The 21,675-nt window shown below is 39.9% G+C and overlaps 2 protein-coding genes across 2 annotated transcripts in view; one reads left to right on the top strand and one right to left on the bottom strand.

Annotated features, from left to right (window-relative positions):
• Positions 1–21,675, bottom strand: part of LOC122986857 (NLR family CARD domain-containing protein 3-like) — a 934,102-nt gene that overhangs the window by 26,017 nt on the left and 886,410 nt on the right. Inside the window, exon 4 of the mRNA XM_044358311.1 lies at positions 489–590. Within this exon, the coding sequence (XP_044214246.1) occupies positions 489–590 (102 nt within the window). The remainder of the gene's footprint in view (positions 1–488; positions 591–21,675) is intronic.
• LOC122986749 (ATP-binding cassette sub-family C member 12-like) overlaps positions 18,965–21,675 on the top strand; it is a 29,447-nt gene continuing 26,736 nt past the window's right edge. The window contains exon 1 of the mRNA XM_044358088.1: positions 18,965–19,185. The gene's annotated coding sequence lies outside the window, so the exon portion shown is untranslated. The remainder of the gene's footprint in view (positions 19,186–21,675) is intronic.

The following is a 21,675-nucleotide window of genomic DNA, read 5'->3' as shown; positions in this document are numbered from 1 at the left end:
CTCTTTACCAAAGGTTTTTCATTAATTATGACACAGTAAACACTAACATGAAAAGGAAACACGTACACATAACGTGCATTGTATCTCATTTTCTTTCTTTCTTTGATTTGTCTTCAATGAGACATTTTAGAATTTTTTTCTTCTTCCATAAATATAAAACATTCTTGTGTCTAACAATCCTTTCTGTCAATTATAAATCTGTTCAGTCAGTTTATCAATCCTGAAATCAATATTCTGACCTTTGCTCAGCAGGATCCATCTTTGAAGCTCCAGACAGACACATCCAAGTTAGCTCTGATTATTTGATGTGATGTTTTCATAGTTAAACACATATTGATATAGTGACCATGTTGGTGTCTTATAACACTGAACTCTTTGACATGTGACTGTTGCACAGGTGGACACTGTGATGTCACTGCTGAAACAATATATTGATTCCTCTTCTCAGGAGAGTCAGATAATAACAAACATCAGTTTTACATTCTTACCTTCCATCAGCAGGTCGTCCATCTTTTAACTTAATAGGACGATCCATAGAGTCGACACTGACACAGCTGGGTTCAGGAGAGTCTGCTCTCTGCTGCTGCATCCTGATACAAACAAACAATTAACAAATCAAAGAGTTGAAAAAGATGAATTTTGACCAGACTGTCAGCAGCTGAAGTTTTAGAAGCAGAATGAAAATCAGTAAGAAGACAGTGGATGAGAAACGTTCTCCTGTTCATCAACATGTCATCTGATGAAAGATGCTTCATCTTATCGATTAGTTGACTAATCAGTTGTTGAGGTCTTTGTTCACTCAGAAAGTTTGTCTTTTAATTTTTTTTTTCAATATTAAAAAAAATACAAAAAATTGACAAAGAATAAATAATATACAGTGCAGTGAGACGCAGAAAACCAGCAGGTCTATTTAAAGCCTCCTCCTAAAGAAATGTTAAAATTTCACAATGTTACAAAAAATATTCTGACTAAAAGTGATGGCAAACTAATAATAACAATATATATAATAACAACAACAACAATAAAAAAACAAAATAAAAACTGAAAAATGTGGTTTATACACCTGTATATGATACATGTCACTATGAGATCAACATAAAAACACAGAGAAAAGCAGTTAAATGTTCTTTAAAGCATCTTTTGTAACATTTTAAAGAGAAACAGTTTTTGACCAGGTGGGAAATCTTATCAATAATTGACTTCTGCAAGTGAGAAATTTAGGAGGATGAAGATCTGAAGATCGATGAGTAAGAATGAATTCACTGCACTAGAATGTCTTATCTTATCTTATAAATAAAAACACATATTTGAGAAATACTGATGTTATTAATAGTAAGAATCTGCAGTTTCTGAAACAGAGGAGCAGATGAGATGTGTAACTCTGATCGAGCTGCAATCATAACAAAATGTTTAGTAGGAAAAGTACTCGTCCAAACTATATTATAATACGACAGGTAGAGATAAATTAGACTGTAATAAAGAGTAAGGAGGCAGTTTGTGGTGACTATCATTACTATATGTAATGTATCATTACTATATATCATTACTATATCTGTTGAGACGCCTCAAGTGTAAACTAAAAGATTCCTGGAAATTATTATTGATGAGAGTTTGACTTGGAGAGATCAAACTGACAAATCAATAAATCTATTGGAGAGAACAGATAGAAGATAGATTTATTGATTTGTCAGTTTGATCTCTCCAAATCGATAGAATCTTTTAGTTTACACTTGAGGCGTCTCAACAGACTCAATTGTGACTTTAGATAAATCTTTAGATTTAAATGATACTTTGACTTTTTAATATACAAAGACAGTTTATTTAGTCTAAACCATGTAACGCAGGCAGTTAAACCAACATGAGAGAACTCGAGTTGTGTCATCTGCAAACATTATAGGAGAAAAAATATTTGAGACATTAGACAAATCATTAAATAGAATATGGCATATGGCATTTTTAATAATTTGTACAAGGTATCATGAAAACCATATTTATGCAACTTTTATAATAAAATATGATGGTTAAATGTGTCAAAAGCTTTTGAAAAGTCTCTGAAAATACTAAAAGTAAATTCATCATTATCAAGTGAAGCAGAGTCGTAGAAGTGGAGTGAAGTGAAACCATTCTGGTGTTTGTAAAGAACTGAACTAGAATCTAGATTATATATATATATACACAAACATATATATATTTCATCTAATATTTTTGGATAACATGGCAACATATTTATGGGTCTATAGTTATTAAAACAACATGGAATAATTTGAGGCAGGATCCATCTTTGAAGCTCCAGACAGACACATCCAAGTTAGCTGCTGCTCTGATTATTGGATGTGATGTTTTCATAGTTAAACACACATATTGATATAGTGACCATGTTAGTGGACACACAGCTGGGTTCAGGAGAGTCTGCTCTCTGCTGCTGCATCCTGATACAAACAAACAATTAACAAATCAAAGAGTTGAAAAAGATGAATTTTGACCAGACTGTCAGCAGCTGAAGTTTTAGAAGCAGAATGAAAATCAGTAAGAAGACAGTGGATGAGAAACGTTCTCCTGTTCATCAACATGTCATCTGATGAAAGATGCTTCATCTTATTGATTAGTTGACTAATCAGTCGTTGAGGTCTTTGTTTACTCAGAAAGTTTGTCTTTTAATTTTTTTTTCACAATTAAAAAAAATACAAAAAAATGACAAAGAATAAATAACATACAGTGCAGTGAGAGGCAGAAAACCAGCAGGTCTATTTAAAGCCTCCTCCTAAAGAAATGTTAAAATTTCACAATGTTACAAAAATATTGTGACTACATACAAGTGATGGCAAATAAATAATAAAATAATAATAACAACAACAACAACAACTGTAACAATAAAAAAAACAAAATAAAAACAAAAAATGTGGTTTATACACCTGTATATGATACATGTCACTATGAGATCAACATAAAAACACAGAGAAAAGCAGTTAAATGTTCCTTAAAGCATCTTTTGTAACATTTTAAAGAGAAACAGTTTTTGACCAGGTGGGAAATCTTATCAATAATTGACGTCTGCAAGTGAGAAATTTAGGAGGATGAAGATCTGAAGATCGATAAGTTGAGTAAAAATGGACGTGTGAATTTGCTTTAAAGTCTTGAACTGCTCAGAAATATTCACTGCACTAGAATCTTATAAATAAAAATACATATTTGAGAAATATTGATGTTATTAATAGTAAGAATCTGCAGTTTCTGAAACAGAGGAGCAGATGAGATGTGTAACTCTGATCGAGCTGCAATCATAACAAAATGTTTAGTAGGAAAAGTACTCGTCCAAACTATATTATAATACGACAGGTAGAGATAAATTAGACTATAATAAAGAGTAAGGAGGCAGTTTGTGGTGACAAGATGATTAACCCTCCGTATTATACCAATAGATTTATTGATTTTTCTGCTAACCCAGTTTTATCTCTCCAAGTCAAACTCTCATCAATAATAATGATGTTTCACCATGACAGAGGAAGTTGCTCCAGTCTGCACCAAACTTTACATGTTTGCACGGGGGCGCGAGGGCCCGTTCAACGCTGCTTGCAGCTTTAATTTTCTCACTTTTTCTTCAGATTCAGACACCTTTTCTCTCCCAGACTCTTTAACGCCATCTACAACAATATTATGATGTTTATAAACTGTTTCCAAATCTGTCTGTGTTTCTTTACAGTTTACAGACTTTTGAGTCATTCTGAGACTCAGCATGAAATCATAGACTTGCTTTGACAGATCATCAATCCTCTTGAATCAACTATGATCTGTAAACAAGTTCTGAAGCTTCTTTTGTCTTGTTTAAGCAACAATTCACACACTGTGAAATATTCCTCAGTGCTGTTGTTAGAAGCTCTGGGTGGCATTATGGTCATCAGACCCAAAGTTTAGCAGGACAGAGTCAGAAACCTCTAGAAGACACTAGTCATGTCCCAAACGTTTCTGCAGAGAGTTGGTTAAACTCTTCTTACTTCAATCAGCAACAGATATTCTGAGTTCCAGATTAATGTTGGATATAAAACCAGCCACAAGTTTAGAGAAACACAGTAAAGTCAGTGGTTCATTCTGAGTTATTATGAGTTATTATTCAGTAGTTGAGTGTCAGATGTGACAGTGAGTGTGAATAATGATGGTGGAGAACAGTGATGGACAGTTAGAGATCCTCATCTCACCTCTGAGCTTTGGTCTTTGGAGCTTTGGTAGAGCTTTTAGAGGGAGGGACTCCCTCCTCTCTGTCCTCACACTGATCCATAGCAGAGAAACAGCTGCTGGGAGAGCTGCACTCAGTCCAGTCACATCCAGTCACAGAGACTTTGTAGCTTCAGCTGTGGAGGAAACACAGAGAGAGAAGATGCTGCTGATTCTCCTTCATCAGTCCATCACTTCATCATCACTTCACTGTCAAAGTCTACAGACATCAAATCTGCCTCCTACTGACAGCTGGAGGAGGAACGACACCACCATCATCCATTACAAACAGCCAGGAGACTTCATATGGAGAGAAAATCCAAACATCTGACCGTCTGCTGCTCAGAGAACAAGCTGCTGCTCAACGTCAGCAAAACCAAGCAGCTGATAGATTTTAGGAAACGGGAGGTGACACATGAGCCGGTCTACATGGAACAGCTTCATCATTTACACTCTACTGTTCTCTGATGGTTGTATATTATTATATATATAATATTTAGTCCTCCCTCATTGATTAAATATGAGAAACAGCTGTCAGTATAACACAATATCATCCAACAGCAGCACAAACTACAGCCTCCAAAATGAGCAACAGGTTGAATCAACGTGTCTCTGAAACAGTTTGAACACAAACTGAACATTGAAGCTTCATGAGGGAGGATTTACTGCAGGACTGTTGGATCACACTGCAGCAGTCTGAGCTCGCTGGACCTCACAAACTGACTAAAACTGATTCATTTCACTTCTCTGACTCTACTGAATGTGTCACATAGAGCAGCTGCATTTCATTGTCCTGTATTGTGTAATGACAGTGAAACCTTGAGCTCACACACACACTTATTAAATGGATCAGAAATCAGACGCAGTGATCCAGCAGCTCAAAGTGCTGGAAACATCCTCCATGTTGGATCTGACTCCAAACCTGTTTAATGCTTCAGAAGAATCATTTCAACATGAACATTAATGAAATAAATTGATCCAAACATCAACTCTGTACATGTTTGTATCACGTCTGTGTGTCACATGACCTGCTCACTAGTGAAAATATCACATGATCCTCTTTCATCACGTCTGCATCTCTCAGCTCAACTCTCAACACATTCAGCACAAAAAGTCTTTATTTGATGATTTTACAGTTTTAGTAGAATTTCACTTCTTTTTAAGGTTTTAACTTGTGTTTTCACACATTTCTAGTTTATTATATTTTAATTTATCAGCAAAACTCTTAAAGGAAAATTAAAATAAAAGATCAAACTTTAGGATTCAGTCAATGTGTTATAATACATTTATCAACGTGAAGTGATTTTCCTTTAATTTCCAGTGAAGTGACTTTAAATTTGATGAAGTTTATAATATAATATTATGTGATTGTCAGAAAAGTCACTTTGGAAGGTTTTATCTCATCAGGGCTGCTTTGGTGACGTCACATTTTCAACAAGACTCATTTAATATAATATATGTAATATAATTTATTTTTTATTACTGATATGAAATGTGATAATTTATTACAGTTTGCTATAAATATCCTCAGAGAGTCTTTGTCCCTTTTGGCCACTACGAGCACCCTTACTGTAATAAATAAATAAAATCTATTTCTGGCTGTTGGTGAGATCCAGGTGATTCTGGGCTCAGACTATCACCTGGATCTCCTGCAGCTCCACTACTGCTGTTTGTTTTTGTGTCATTAAACAACCTTCACATATCACACTTTCACACATTCACCAGGAAAACTAACAAACACACAACAGAAACAACACACTCAATCCAACCTGTAAACACACAGAAACAAACACAGAGCTGAACATGAAGCTGCAGCATCAAACAGCAGAAAAACAGTCAATGAACTGTTGATGAGACACTGCTGTTAGCATGTTAGCATGGTGCTAACCAGCTGTACTGCTGTCAGCAGAGAGATAAACTCTTCTTAATATATGTGAGTCTTTCTCTCTTTCAACACAAGAACCACAGCAGGATTCAGTCAGACAGCCCCTCAGTCTCAACTCTCTGGGTTTTCAAGCCTTTCTCTGTTCCTTATCTTTAATAAACCAAACATTAAGCTTCCCGGTGATCTTTATTTGTGAAAAAGTGCAAATATAGTGTTTGATCATTTCTGTCTCCTCTCAGTGTCAGAGGGGAAACATTCATACTGGTTTCTCTGAGCGAGTGGAGCAGTAAACCGTGGCGGAGAACAAACACAAACTGACATGCTATTCATGTTTATAAGAGATTTATCTCATGAATTCATTGTGGTAAACAGTTGAACAGTAAAAAGACAAAAGATACTTGAAATATATATGTTTATATGTGTAGGAGGAGTTTGTTAAAGTACAACACCTACAAATGGCAAAAACTGCACAAAAACTGCACAAAAACTGCAAAGTAGATTCAAAATGGCTGACTTCCTGTTGGACTGATGGTATCGCCTCCAGGAGGCGTTTTTAAAGTCTGGAGATGTTACATCTGACTAACAAATTGTTCATCTACCTCAAATTTAAAGGTGGGGGCTTTGACTCTAGGGGGCGCCCTTGAGCCACACTGGACCCTAAAACCCAGATCAGATCTCAAGTTACAGCCCTTCTGATGTATGTGCAACGTTTCGTTAGTATTCGAGCACCTCAAACATGCTAAAAGTCATAGAGCAGATATTCCACACCAAGCCGGACGCTTTTATTAATCACAATATTTACTAGTTAAAAGTTGCTGACCAGACTGATGAGAGCAATGAACCTGCTGAATTTCATGAACGTCACAGAAACTTTATCCCAACATGGCCATGTTTGGGGGCGCTATGGAGCCCGGTGGCCTCGCTGAGCCAGATCACTCAATAAAATACAATTTACCAGCACTTCTGACGCATGTGGAAAGTTTGGTGAGTTTTCCACTTTTAGCCACTCAAACATGTGATTCATTCATTTTTAATCAGTTGACAAGCTCACAGAAATATATTTGATCTATAATCTGTTTGGTAATTAAAGAATAGCAGCATTACCTTTTAATATGTTGTAAATTTCAGCTGAATTCACACAGAAACCTGACGATGTGTTGAAAATGTTTTTTTCTTTGTTGTCAGAAGCTGAATTGTTCTTTGTTTTCCAGCACATTTACTCACATTCATGTTTTACTGAAACATGTTTCTCTGGAGTTTCCTCCTCATGACTGTAACAGAAGTAAAATCAATGGATGAAACATCCTGTCAGTCTGAAAACTGAAAAGAAACATTTATACTTATTAAGATTATTCAAATCAAAGATACATCAAGTCTTTACTTAGTGGAAAATAAATACAATAATAATGTTTATAAAGATTATTGTTTTGCTTCTTGTTTCTCTACATTTCTTCTTTGTGTCTCTGAGTTTTGCAGAGCGTGTTGTATAGTGTGACTTCCTGTCTGATTAAACCACAGTGGAAATGAGAACTTGTTTGAGAAGAACCAGTCATGCACATATTACTGGTAAATACGTGACAATACATGTATGTTGGGATTATAATATGCATGTATTGTCACGTATTCAGTTAACAGAGTGAGACGCCACAGCTTCTCTCCACCAACCACAAAACCAATAAACAGTTCTGAAAGTCTAAAATATAATATAAGGGTAACTTGTGTTACAGTTTCTTCTGTTATATTTGGTCTGTTTTGTCTTGTGTTTTGAAGTTCTTTATTTTAGGAATTTCATATTGAAAAAACTGCAAACATGGAGGGAACACAAAGGTCCAACTCAGGCTATTAAACCTTCATTTCAGCCTCAGTTGAATTTAACAAAGCAGATTTTCATAAAACGAGCCATTCTGCCAAACCCAAGACTCATATCAGATGTCAAGTTACGCCTCTTCTGATGCACGTGCAACGTTTCATTAGTGTTCAAGCACCTCAGACATGCTGAAAGTAATTAGAGTAATTAGCTATAGAGCTGATGTTCCACGCCAAAGCCCAACTGTGATACTAATCACATTACTGGTTAGTTTAAACACAGGTACAAAGTTTTGTACGTTTTTTTGCATCTTAAAAATTCTCAACATGTTTTATGTTGAGAATGATGAGAGCAATGAACCCACTGAATTTCATGAACATCAAAGAAACTTTGTTCCAACATGTCCCTGAGTTTGGGGCATTATGGAGCCTGCTGGCAACACCAGAACCAGAACCTGATCACTGCAGGTGATGGGGTGGTGGGGAGGTGATGAGGAGGTGGTGGAGAGGTGATGGGGGGGTGACGGGGAGGTGATGGGGGGGTGGTGGGGAGGTGATGGGAGGGTGATGGGGGGGTGACGGGGAGGTGATGGGGGGGGTGGTGGGGAGGTGATGGGGGGGGTGATGGGAGGGTGATGGGGGGGTGATGGGAGGGTGATGGGGTGGTGATGGGAGGGTGGTGGGGGGGTGATGGGGAGGTGGTGAGGAGGTGATGGGGAGGTGGTGAGGGGGTGATGGGAGGGTGATGGGGTGGTGGGGAGGTGGTGAGGGGGTGATGGGAGGGTGATGGGGTGGTGATGGGAGGGTGGTGGGGGGGTGATGGGGAGGTGGTGAGGAGGTGATGGGGAGGTGGTGGGGGGGGGTGATGGGAGGGTGATGGGGTGGTGGGGAGGTGGTGGGGGGGGGGTGATGGGAGGGTGATGGGGTGGTGGGGGAGGTGGTGGGGGGGGGGGTGATGGGAGGGTGATGGGGAGGTGGTGAGGAGGTGATGGGGAGGTGGTGGAGAGGCGGTGGGGAGGTGATGGGGAGGTGGTGAGGGGGTGATGGGAGGGTGATGGGGAGGTGGTGGAGAAGGCAAAGAGGGAGAAAACATATTTAAAGAGACAGCTGCATTGTGATTGGCTGACGATGGAGGTGAGTCATCATGCTATTGGTTAGATGTGATCAGCTGACGTCTTGATTGACACCCAGGGGAATGACAGATATACTGTACTGGTTTCTGCCTGCATGTTTATACTGTACTGGTTTCTACCTGCATGTTTATGCTGTACTGGTTTCTGCCTGCATGTTTATACTGTACTGGTTTCTGCCTGCGTGTTTATACTGTACTGGTTTCTACCTGCATGTTTATACTGTACTGGTTTCTGCCTGCATGTTTATACTGTACTGGTTTCTACCTGCATGTTTATACTGTACTGGTTTCTGCCTGCATGTTTATACCGTACTGGTTTCTGCCTGCATGTTTATACTGTACTGGTTTCTACCTGCGTGTTTATACTGTACTGGTTTCTACCTGCGTGTTTATACTGTACTGGTTTCTGACTGCGTGTTTATACTGTACTGGTTTCTACCTGCGTGTTTATACTGTACTGGTTTCTGCCTGCATGGTTATACTGTACTGGTTTCTACCTGCATGTTTATACTGTACTGGTTTCTGTCTGCATGTTTATACTGTACTGGTTTCTACCTGCATGTTTATACTGTTCTGGTTTCTGACTGCATGTTTATACTGTACTGGTTTCTACCTGCATGTTTATACTGTACTGGTTTCTGTCTGCATGTTTATACTGTACTGGTTTCTACCTGCATGTTTATACTGTACTGGTTTCTACCTGCATGTTTATACTGTACTGGTTTCTGTCTGCATGTTTATACTGTACTGGTTTCTGCCTGCATGTTTATACTGTACTGGTTTCTGCCTGCGTGTTTATACTGTACTGGTTTCTACCTGCGTGTTTATACTGTACTGGTTTCTGCCTGCATGTTTATACTGTACTGGTTTCTGACTGCATGTTTATACTGTACTGGTTTCTGCCTGCGTGTTTATACTGTACTGGTTTCTACCTGCGTGTTTATACTGTACTGGTTTCTGCCTGCATGTTTATACTGTACTGGTTTCTGCCTGCATGTTTATACTGTACTGGTTTCTACCTGCGTGTTTATACTGTACTGGTTTCTACCTGCATGTTTATGCTGTACTGGTTTCTGCCTGCGTGTTTATACTGTACTGGTTTCTGCCTGCATGTTTATACTGTACTGGTTTCTACCTGCATGTTTATACTGTACTGGTTTCTGCCTGCATGATGGGAGGGTGATGGGGTGGTGGGGGAGGTGGTGGGGGGGGTGATGGGAGGGTGATGGGGTGGTGGGGAGGTGATGGGGAGGTGGTGGAGAGGTGGTGGTGGGGTGATGGGGAGGTGGTGAGGAGGTGATGGGGAGGTGGTGGAGAGGCGGTGGGGAGGTGATGGGGAGGTGGTGAGGGGGTGATGGGAGGGTGATGGGGAGGTGGTGGAGAAGGCAAAGAGGGAGAAAACATATTTAAAGAGACAGCTGCATTGTGATTGGCTGACGATGGAGGTGAGTCATCATGCTATTGGTTAGATGTGATCAGCTGACGTCTTGATTGACACCCAGGGGAATGACAGATATACTGTACTGGTTTCTGCCTGCATGTTTATACTGTACTGGTTTCTACCTGCGTGTTTATACTGTACTGGTTTCTGCCTGCGTGTTTATACTGTACTGGTTTCTACCTGCATGTTTATACTGTACTGGTTTCTGCCTGCATGTTTATACTGTACTGGTTTCTACCTGCATGTTTATACTGTACTGGTTTCTGCCTGCATGTTTATACCGTACTGGTTTCTGCCTGCATGTTTATACTGTACTGGTTTCTACCTGCGTGTTTATACTGTACTGGTTTCTACCTGCGTGTTTATACTGTACTGGTTTCTGACTGCGTGTTTATACTGTACTGGTTTCTACCTGCGTGTTTATACTGTACTGGTTTCTGCCTGCATGGTTATACTGTACTGGTTTCTACCTGCATGTTTATACTGTTCTGGTTTCTGACTGCATGTTTATACTGTACTGGTTTCTGCCTGCATGTTTATACTGTACTGGTTTCTACCTGCGTGTTTATACTGTACTGGTTTCTGCCTTCATGTTTATACTGTACTGGTTTCTGCCTGCATGTTTATACTGTACTGGTTTCTACCTGCGTGTTCATACTGTACTGGTTTCTGCCTGCATGTTTATACTGTACTGGTTTCTGCCTGCATGTTTATACTGTACTGGTTTCTGACTGCGTGTTTATACTGTACTGGTTTCTGCCTGCATGTCTATACTGTACTGGTTTCTACCTGCGTGTTTATACTGTACTGGTTTCTACCTGCGTGTTTATACTGTACTGGTTTCTGCCTGCATGTTTATACTGTACTGGTTTCTACCTGCGTGTTTATACTGTACTGGTTTCTGACTGCGTGTTTATACTGTACTGGTTTCTACCTGCGTGTTTATACTGTACTGGTTTCTACCTGCATGTTTATACTGTACTGGTTTCTACCTGCATGTTTATACTGTACTGGTTTCTGTCTGCATGTTTATACTGTACTGGTTTCTGCCTGCGTGTTTATACTGTACTGGTTTCTGCCTGCGTGTTTATACTGTACTGGTTTCTACCTGCGTGTTTATACTGTACTGGTTTCTACCTGCGTGTTTATACTGTACTGGTTTCTGCCTGCATGTTTATACTGTACTGGTTTCTGACTGCATGTTTATACTGTACTGGTTTCTACCTGCATGTTTATGCTGTACTGGTTTCTGCCTGCGTGTTTATACTGTACTGGTTTCTGCCTGCATGTTTATACTGTACTGGTTTCTACCTGCATGTTTATACTGTACTGGTTTCTGCCTGCATGATGGGAGGGTGATGGGGTGGTGGGGGAGGTGGTGGGGGGGGGTGATGGGAGGGTGATGGGGTGGTGGGGAGGTGATGGGGAGGTGGTGGAGAGGTGGTGGTGGGGTGATGGGGAGGTGGTGAGGAGGTGATGGGGAGGTGGTGGAGAGGCGGTGGGGAGGTGATGGGGAGGTGGTGAGGGGGTGATGGGAGGGTGATGGGGAGGTGGTGGAGAAGGCAAAGAGGGAGAAAACATATTTAAAGAGACAGCTGCATTGTGATTGGCTGACGATGGAGGTGAGTCATCATGCTATTGGTTAGATGTGATCAGCTGACGTCTTGATTGACACCCAGGGGAATGACAGATATACTGTACTGGTTTCTGCCTGCATGTTTATACTGTACTGGTTTCTACCTGCATGTTTATGCTGTACTGGTTTCTGCCTGCGTGTTTATACTGTACTGGTTTCTACCTGCATGTTTATACTGTACTGGTTTCTACCTGCATGTTTATGCTGTACTGGCTTCTGCCTGCGTGTTTATACTGTACTGGTTTCTGCCTGCATGTTTATACTGTACTGGTTTCTACCTGCATGTTTATACTGTACTGGTTTCTGCCTGCATGTTTATACTGTACTGGTTTCTGCCTGCGTGTTTATACTGTACTGGTTTCTACCTGCGTGTTTATACTGTACTGGTTTCTGACTGCGTGTTTATACTGTACTGGTTTCTGACTGCGTGTTTATACTGTACTGGTTTCTGCCTGCATGTTTATACTGTTCTGGTTTCTGACTGCGTGTTTATACTGTACTGGTTTCTGCCTGCATGTTTATACTGTACTGGTTTCTGCCTGCATGTTTATACTGTACTGGTTTCTACCTGCGTGTTTATACTGTACTGGTTTCTGCCTTCATGTTTATACTGTACTGGTTTCTGCCTGCATGTTTATACTGTTCTGGTTTCTGACTGCGTGTTTATACTGTACTGGTTTCTGCCTGCATGTTTATACTGTACTGGTTTCTACCTGCGTGTTTATACTGTACTGGTTTCTGCCTTCATGTTTATACTGTACTGGTTTCTGCCTGCATGTTTATACTGTACTGGTTTCTGACTGCGTGTTTATACTGTACTGGTTTCTACCTGCGTGTTTATACTGTACTGGTTTCTACCTGCGTGTTTATACTGTACTGGTTTCTGCCTGCATGTTTATACTGTACTGGTTTCTGACTGCGTGTTTATACTGTACTGGTTTCTGCCTGCATGTCTATACTGTACTGGTTTCTACCTGCGTGTTTATACTGTACTGGTTTCTACCTGCGTGTTTATACTGTACTGGTTTCTGACTGCGTGTTTATACTGTACTGGTTTCTGCCTGCATGTTTATACTGTACTGGTTTCTACCTGCGTGTTTATACTGTACTGGTTTCTACCTGCGTGTTTATACTGTACTGGTTTCTACCTGCGTGTTTATACTGTACTGGTTTCTACCTGCGTGTTTATACTGTACTGGTTTCTGCCTGCATGTTTATACTGTACTGGTTTCTACCTGCGTGTTTATACTGTACTGGTTTCTACCTGCGTGTTTATACTGTACTGGTTTCTACCTGCGTGTTTATACTGTACTGGTTTCTGATTGCGTGATTATACTGTACTGGTTTCTACCTGCGTGTTTATACTGTACTGGTTTCTGCCTGCGTGTTTATACTGTACTGGTTTCTACCTGCGTGTTTATACTGTACTGGTTTCTGCCTGCATGTTTATACTGTACTGGTTTCTACCTGCGTGTTTATACTGTACTGGTTTCTGCCTGCGTGTTTATACTGTACTGGTTTCTGCCTGCGTGTTTATACTGTACTGGTTTCTGACTGCGTGTTTATACTGTACTGGTTTCTACCTGCGTGTTTATACTGTACTGGTTTCTGCCTGCGTGTTTATACTGTACTGGTTTCTGACTGCGTGTTTATACTGTACTGGTTTCTACCTGCGTGTTTATACTGTACTGGTTTCTGACTGCGTGTTTATACTGTACTGGTTTCTACCTGCATGTTTATACTGTACTGGTTTCTACCTGCGTGTTTATACTGTACTGGTTTCTGCCTGCATGTTTATACTGTTCTGGTTTCTGACTGCGTGTTTATACTGTACTGGTTTCTGCCTGCATGTTTATACTGTACTGGTTTCTACCTGCGTGTTTATACTGTACTGGTTTCTGCCTTCATGTTTATACTGTACTGGTTTCTGCCTGCATGTTTATACTGTACTGGTTTCTACCTGCGTGTTTATACTGTACTGGTTTCTGCCTGCATGTTTATACTGTACTGGTTTCTGCCTGCGTGTTTATACTGTACTGGTTTCTGACTGCGTGTTTATACTGTACTGGTTTCTGCCTGCATGTCTATACTGTACTGGTTTCTACCTGCGTGTTTATACTGTACTGGTTTCTACCTGCGTGTTTATACTGTACTGGTTTCTGCCTGCATGTTTATACTGTACTGGTTTCTACCTGCGTGTTTATACTGTACTGGTTTCTGACTGCGTGTTTATACTGTACTGGTTTCTACCTGCGTGTTTATACTGTACTGGTTTCTGATTGCGTGTTTATACTGTACTGGTTTCTGACTGCGTGTTTATACTGTACTGGTTTCTACCTGCGTGTTTATACTGTACTGGTTTCTGCCTGCATGTCTATACTGTACTGGTTTCTCCCTGCGTGTTTATACTGTACTGGTTTCTACCTGCATGTTTATACTGTACTGGTTTCTGTCTGCATGTTTATACTGTACTGGTTTCTGACTGCGTGTTTATACTGTACTGGTTTCTACCTGCATGTTTATACTGTACTGGTTTCTACCTGCGTGTTTATACTGTACTGGTTTCTGCCTGCATGTTTATACTGTACTGGTTTCTACCTGCGTGTTTATACTGTACTGGTTTCTGCCTGCATGTTTATACTGTACTGGTTTCTGACTGCGTGTTTATACAGTACTGGTTTCTGCCTGCATGTTTATACTGTACTGGTTTCTGACTGCGTGTTTATACTGTACTGGTTTCTGACTGCGTGTTTATACTGTACTGGTTTCTGCCTGGGTGTTTATACTGTACTGGTTCCTACCTGCATGTTTATACTGTACTGGTTTCTACCTGCGTGTTTATACTGTACTGGTTCCTACCTGCATGTTTTGTTTCTAATTCTGTACTGAAATCATACATCTATCACATGTGCAGCAGCATGTTGACCTCACTCATTAAATCTAAACCATCATTAGATTATTAATAGTGAAGCACTCCAATAAACACTCCAAGTTTATCTTTTGTAAAATTCATCATAATTTTCAATCTAAATAAATTTCAAACTAACATCAGCTGTTCCCAAAGGAGGCGTCATGGATACCAGAAACCTCAGAGATCAGCACAAGTCAGGAACTTTGGTTGGAGTTTATAAAAACACAAAACAGTTTTATTTGGTTTGACAAAATAAGTAAAATAAGATGCAGAGAGCAAAATACAAAAAGCTAAAAGACTACAGAGAGTCTCAAAGAGATCTCTCTCCTTTGGACTTTAAAAGGAACCCGGAGTCTCTCTGGGCCTTCCTCTTCATAACTCAACTTCCTCTTATTTGCATCACATGTCTTCTGTCTCCAGGACATCAATCACTTTCACGCTGATGTTACATGACTTTACACACAATAGTGACTTTTTCTTCATCTGTCTCTTACATCAGACTCTGTGGAACTTTTGAACTTCTTCTTTTTTACATTTAAGATGAAAATAATGTTTAGTTGCAGCTCTACATGATATAATCTGACATTTGTGTTGTTAAAGAATCAAACTTTATAGAAACAAACAGCTTCACAGTTTTATAAAGATCAGAAAAATCTATTTTACATTTTTCTACAAACTAACTTTACTGGAGTTTTCAGGTCACAGCTTGACTTACATGTGAGTGAACATCATATATCTCATCACATCTTCCTCCAACATTAAAGGTAATAAACTGCGTTCAGAACATTTCAGTGAAGAAATGAAGATTTTTACAAAAGAACAAAACAGAAAACGATTGAAACAACAGTAAAATATTACAGTAACAAAGAGAAGAAAGATAAATAAAGAGACATTCAGTCACATCTTCCTTTGTCTTCAGGTGACTTTAAACTCGTCCAACAGCAAACTGCTCCTCCTGCTGCTGCTCCTGCTCCTCCTCCTGCTGCTCCTCCTCCTGCTGCAGTGTGTTTAACTCCTCCTCCTCCTGCTGCTCCTCCTCCTGCTGCAGTGTGTTTAACTCCTCCCCCTCCTACTCCTCCTCCTCCTGCTGCAGTGTGTTTAACTGGGCCTGACTCTCCCCTCTGCTGCTCCTCCTCATTATTCATCTGAACCTGTGTTTGGCGCCCTCTTTTGTCCGGTCTAACTGTTTCTTTGGAACTGAAGACATTGCTGCGACATGGCAGTACTTGGGTCCATATCTGCAGGGACCAGGTTCTCCTCCGGAGGGTGTAAGATCAAGGGCAGCCCTCCTGCAGCACCCTCCTCCAGACCATCTTCAGCAACATCCATCTTTCTGGCTCTGGTGTGTGCTTTAGGTCCCGTACTGTCATCTCTCCAAGCTGTGCCTCTTCAATCTGACGGCGTCTCGTCCAACTTCTGACACCAAAGTAAAGTTGATGATCCTTACGACCAGGATGAAGACCAGCAGGACTGATGTGTAAAGCCTGATGGAGAAATGAGCAGCATCAGTCATACAGGGAAAAGTCCAACAGCTCTTACATACATGTAGCAGAATGACAGTGAAAGCAGCAGAGGTGACACTCAACCTCAAGAGATTTAAATAATGGATGAAGAAACGCTGCTGTGTCTCGTGTGTTAATGCGCACGGCGTCTCTCTCAGTGGGGAAACACTCTTATTGTTTCTGCTGCGTGCAGATCGCTGCAGGTATTTAATAAACTCAAACATTTTTGGGGGAGGGATGTTTAATAGTCAGCACCCCCACTCCTCCAACTGAAATCAGGTTCTGGTGGCCTCAGATTCACCTGCTGGTTTATGTCATTTATAAACCACATTCACAGATAGAACAGAGTATAAGGACGCAGTTTTCTGTAAAATGTGCAGATTGGTTGTTTGTGAGCTGAAGCAACAACGTCTGCAGGCTGTGATGAATGCAGGAGGGAAGTGTTCCACCTCTGCTGTCTGGGTTCATGTTTAGTTGCCACTTTGTGCAATGAAACAGTTAATGAACAGCTGTGTGCTGCAGAGCTGATGAGCAGCTGGTCTTGCAGGTGTAAATATAATAGACTGGACAGGCTGTAAAAGACCTTCCGTACTCTTCTGTATGTACATCCTTTATAGACTGATGCTCTGCTGGTCGAACATGTGGCTGTTATTGCCTTTGTGATGCAGAATGTTAAACGTGATCTGGTGACTCGATTTTCAGTTTGTCTGTATTTACTCTTTTTTCTTTTTTTAACTTTTCATGAGTCAGTTTTTCTGGGAAAAGATGGTTCACCCAAGATACAATTTCTGCCTCAACCACTACTTTATACTTCCACTCCTTCATTTCAGAGGGAAATATTGTACTTTCTACTCCACTACATTTATTTGACAGCTTTAGTTACTTTTCAGATGAAGATTTGACACAATGGATAATATAACAAGCTTTTAAAATACAACACATTGTTAAAGATGAAACCAGTGGTTTCCAACCTTTTTGTCTTTTGACGTCTTACAAAAAGCAATGTGTAGTCGGGGTCACATTTCACATGTCTATGAGTTGTTAACAGCTCCACCAAATAGTGATTTTTCCCTCTAAACTTCTCACATGCTTTCATTTCAATAAATGTTCAAATGATCCAATATTTCAGCAAAATCAAAGATCATTAATCATCTCACCACCCCTCAGATTTATCTGCTGACCCTTTGGAGGGGCCCGACCCCTAGGTTGGAACCACTGGACTAAACTAGCTAACTGTATATAAAGTAGTGTAAACTAGCTCCACCTCCAGCAGCTACAACAGTAACATGCTGCTCTAACACTGATGCTTCACTATTAATAATCTAATGATGTCATATATAATAATATATCAGTCAGAGGGACCAAACCACTACTTTTACTGCAATACTTTAACTACATCAAGCTCATAATACTTATGTACTTTTACTGCAATACTTTAACTACATCAAGCTCATAATACTTATGTACTTTTACTGCAATACTTTAACTACATCAAGCTCATAATACTTATGTACTTTTACTGCAATACTTTAACTACATCAAGCTCATAATACTTATGTACTTTTACTGCAATACTTTAACTACATCAAGCTCATAATACTTATGTACTTTTACTGCAATACTTTAACTACATCAAGCTCATAATACTTATGTACTTTTACTGCAATACTTTAACTACATCAAGCTCATAATACTTATGTACTTTTACTGCAATACTTTAACTACATCAAGCTCATAATACTTATGTACTTTTACTGCAATACTTTAACTACATCAAGCTCATAATACTTATGTACTTTTACTGCAATACTTTAACTACATCAAGCTCATAATACTTATGTACTTTTACTGCAATACTTTAACTACATCAAGCTCATAATACTTATGTACTTTTACTGCAATACTTTAACTACATCAAGCTCATAATACTTATGTACTTTTACTGCAATACTTTAACTACATCAAGCTCATAATACTTATGTACTTTTACTGCAATACTTTAACTACATTTCGCTTCCTGCAGTATGTCAGTAAATGAACTTTTAGTTACTTTCCACCACAGCTGATTACTTCTTGTGTTGAGGGTTGTATCTCTTCATGTTTTCATACTGATGTAAGCCTGTAGTGCAGCTCTGTCGGTGTGTCAGGTGTCATTGAACGTAACATTTATAAGTAGTTTGAGGGCATTTAATGGTTTTATTATTTAGGGACTGTAGAGGTGATGGTGGGAGATGTGAGGTTCTGCAGCAGTTACTGTTAGTTTGGAGAGTAAACAGCTCTATTCACCCTGTTTGTTTACTTCTCACTCATAATGAGTCAGTTAAAAGCCTGCCTGAGGCCCCAGGACTTTGGGCCCCGGGGGCGGGAGCTCAACAATGGGCTGAACAAGCAGGTGTGTGTGCTGGCAGGACCTCCCTCTCTCAGTCAGTCTCTGCAGGAGACTCAACTATCAGAGTGTTAAACTGTCAGAGTTCAACAGTAATTATTCAGACTGAATGAAGTGAACATTTTCAGAGTTTGGAGCAATGCCAGCGGTGGTCGATGCTAACACTAAGTTAGCGCCTTTTTAAAGGATACCGACCGTCAGACTGTCAGAGAGTCCATCACATCACCCAGAAGCTGTTTCACACAAGAACGCTTCTACAAATCAACTGAGCTGCTGAGTGAGTAACTGTCTCCTTCTGACCGCTGGTTTAGATCAAAGTGTCTTCCTGTTAACTACAGTCTGTATGAGTAGACAGGTGTAGCGAGGTGTGACGTCACCTGCTGGTTTCACTGGAGCTGGTTGAAGCTCAGAGCTGCAGCTTCTGTTTGGAGCCTGGAGGAGTGCAGGATGTTTCCTTCCACACTCTGGAAACAGACCCTGCTACCTCAGACCCAAGCTAACGCTAGCTTACTGGGGCTAACATTAGCTGCTTTAGCTAACTTGTGCTAACAGGGCAGGTATCATTATTAAGTAACATTAAACTTAGTGAAATATTGCAACAATAGTGCGACTCAGTGTGAGACCTGTACTTGTATAGCGCCTTTCTAGCCGTCTGACTAGTCTGTCTAGTTTGGGGTTCAGTATCTTGCTCAAGGACACATCCACATCCGGCCTGGAGGAGCCGGGAATCGAACCGCCGATCAGTGGACGACCTGCTCTACCTCCTGAACCACAGCCACCCTGTTACTGGAGCAATAATTCCCAACATGACCACCAGCACACAGAGACCAGAATGACTCGTTGGAAACAGCGACTGAGTCTTTCTAGAGAGAAGTTGAGGCTTTTTGAATGGGAGTCAGTTGGAGCAGCTGACGGTGGTTTTGGTGCTTCAGCATTAAGACGTGAGAGCAGCTGGTTGGTGTTAACAGGAATCTAACAGACGAATGTGTTTGTGATGTTTCTGTCTGTGGAAAACAGGAAGAGGAAATGAAAGCCTTCTTATTTAACTTTGATTACATTTTCAGCTCACACTGGTTTATTTTTGTCTGACGTAACTTCAGTGTCCTCAACAGGAAGCTTCAGAGACGTTCAGAACTTCCTGATAGAAACCTCGATCCTAACAGTCCACAGCGAGCCAGAATAAATAACACTGGTTACCTGCGTTACATGTGTTTCTTCTTTAAATCTGCACAATGATGATGCTCTTACATTTTATTATTCATGTTGCACATATAGATGTGTCGTGTTTGAGTCTTTCTGCACTAACATCCAGTTTAAATCTAAAGATTCACTGAGAGACAGTCGGAGTCAGCTGACCGTCCTGTAAACAGCTGATCCTCTCTGTGATACACAGTACTGACTGTAAGAACATTTCCATTATTCTACTAAACTAAGTGACTGTTAGACGAGCTGTCAGTGGCAAAGAAACACATTTTCATGTTGGGTATTTACCAGCTGCAACGATTAATCAATTAATTGATTAGTCGTCTTTTTTGATAATAAAATTCCAACCATTTTCTGACCGCAGCTTCTGTGATGATCAGCTTTTTAACTTTGTAACTAAACATCATCATGAGCTCTGAGAGAAAGTAAACACAATTAGTTCAATATTTTTCAACATTTCATGCACTAAATGATTCATCTCTCAGTTATTCCATCAATTAATCCATAATGATGATAATAATAATTGCTAGCTGTCCATCATGTTTTATTTTTCATCTGAAAGCCCTCCTGCTTGGATGGATTTGGAATCTTGTTCTGTTGCACCAAACTACTAACTTATCGTATTTATATTCAGCAGATCACAAATACCTAGAAGAACTACAGACAACCCTACTGGACTGAATATGAGTAACGTTTGGTTTGATGCTTGTAACTTCTGGTCACGCTTCATATGGCGTAATGTCAACTAAACCAGGGAAAAGAGATCCAGGATCCAGGGTTGAGGAAAGTGCAGGACATGTACGGGGAAGATGAAGTATTTATGTCCTTTACAGAAATATCAATCAAATATGACTTTACAAAGAATCATTTCAATTATCTTTAACTCCTCATTAGAGGTAAAAATCACAGGACATTATGATAAAGGTTTAATTTCATCTTTGTATGACTTGTATTAAGATTATAGAAGGAAGATATTGATGATGAAATATCTTGTAAGAAGGCTCAGAGGCAGACAGTCAACAGTAGCTGGAAACAGTATAAATGGCTGACGTGTACAGACGTAACTCCTGTTAAACAAGTTTAATGATAACATCCCTGATATCATGAGGCGAGAGGGACACTGTACCGCTGTATATGGGAACGTGTGACGGTGAAATTCTTTTGATATTATTAATGTGATTGATCAGATTTGATCAAAGACCACTGGAGCCTGAGCTCTTCATTCTGGGTGTATATCAGTCTACGGTATATATCCTACCAACCCAAACTCACAAAGCAGAGAGCTTAGATTCATAGATGTGTCTATATTACAAGCTAACATTCTGAAAGAATCAGAATGTGGATTAAAGACAAAAGATAACGGACATTATTAGACGTAAACAAAATGTCTGATATTTGGACCTTTTATGTACTTCTGAAGACATGAAGTTAATGTTGGTAACCTGCTTCTGAGGGAGGAACACCCTTTACTTTATTTATTTTATTTGATTATTATTATTATGTATGTATTCAGTGGAGAGGGTTGGGGGGAGAACAGGGTGAAATATGTTTACTATGTTCTATA

Source organism: Thunnus albacares, chromosome 1 (genome assembly GCF_914725855.1).
Source record: "Thunnus albacares chromosome 1, fThuAlb1.1, whole genome shotgun sequence".
Lineage (NCBI taxonomy): Eukaryota > Metazoa > Chordata > Actinopteri > Scombriformes > Scombridae > Thunnus > Thunnus albacares.
Note: the sequence above shows the minus strand (reverse complement) of the source record. Positions and strands in the feature narration are given on the sequence as shown.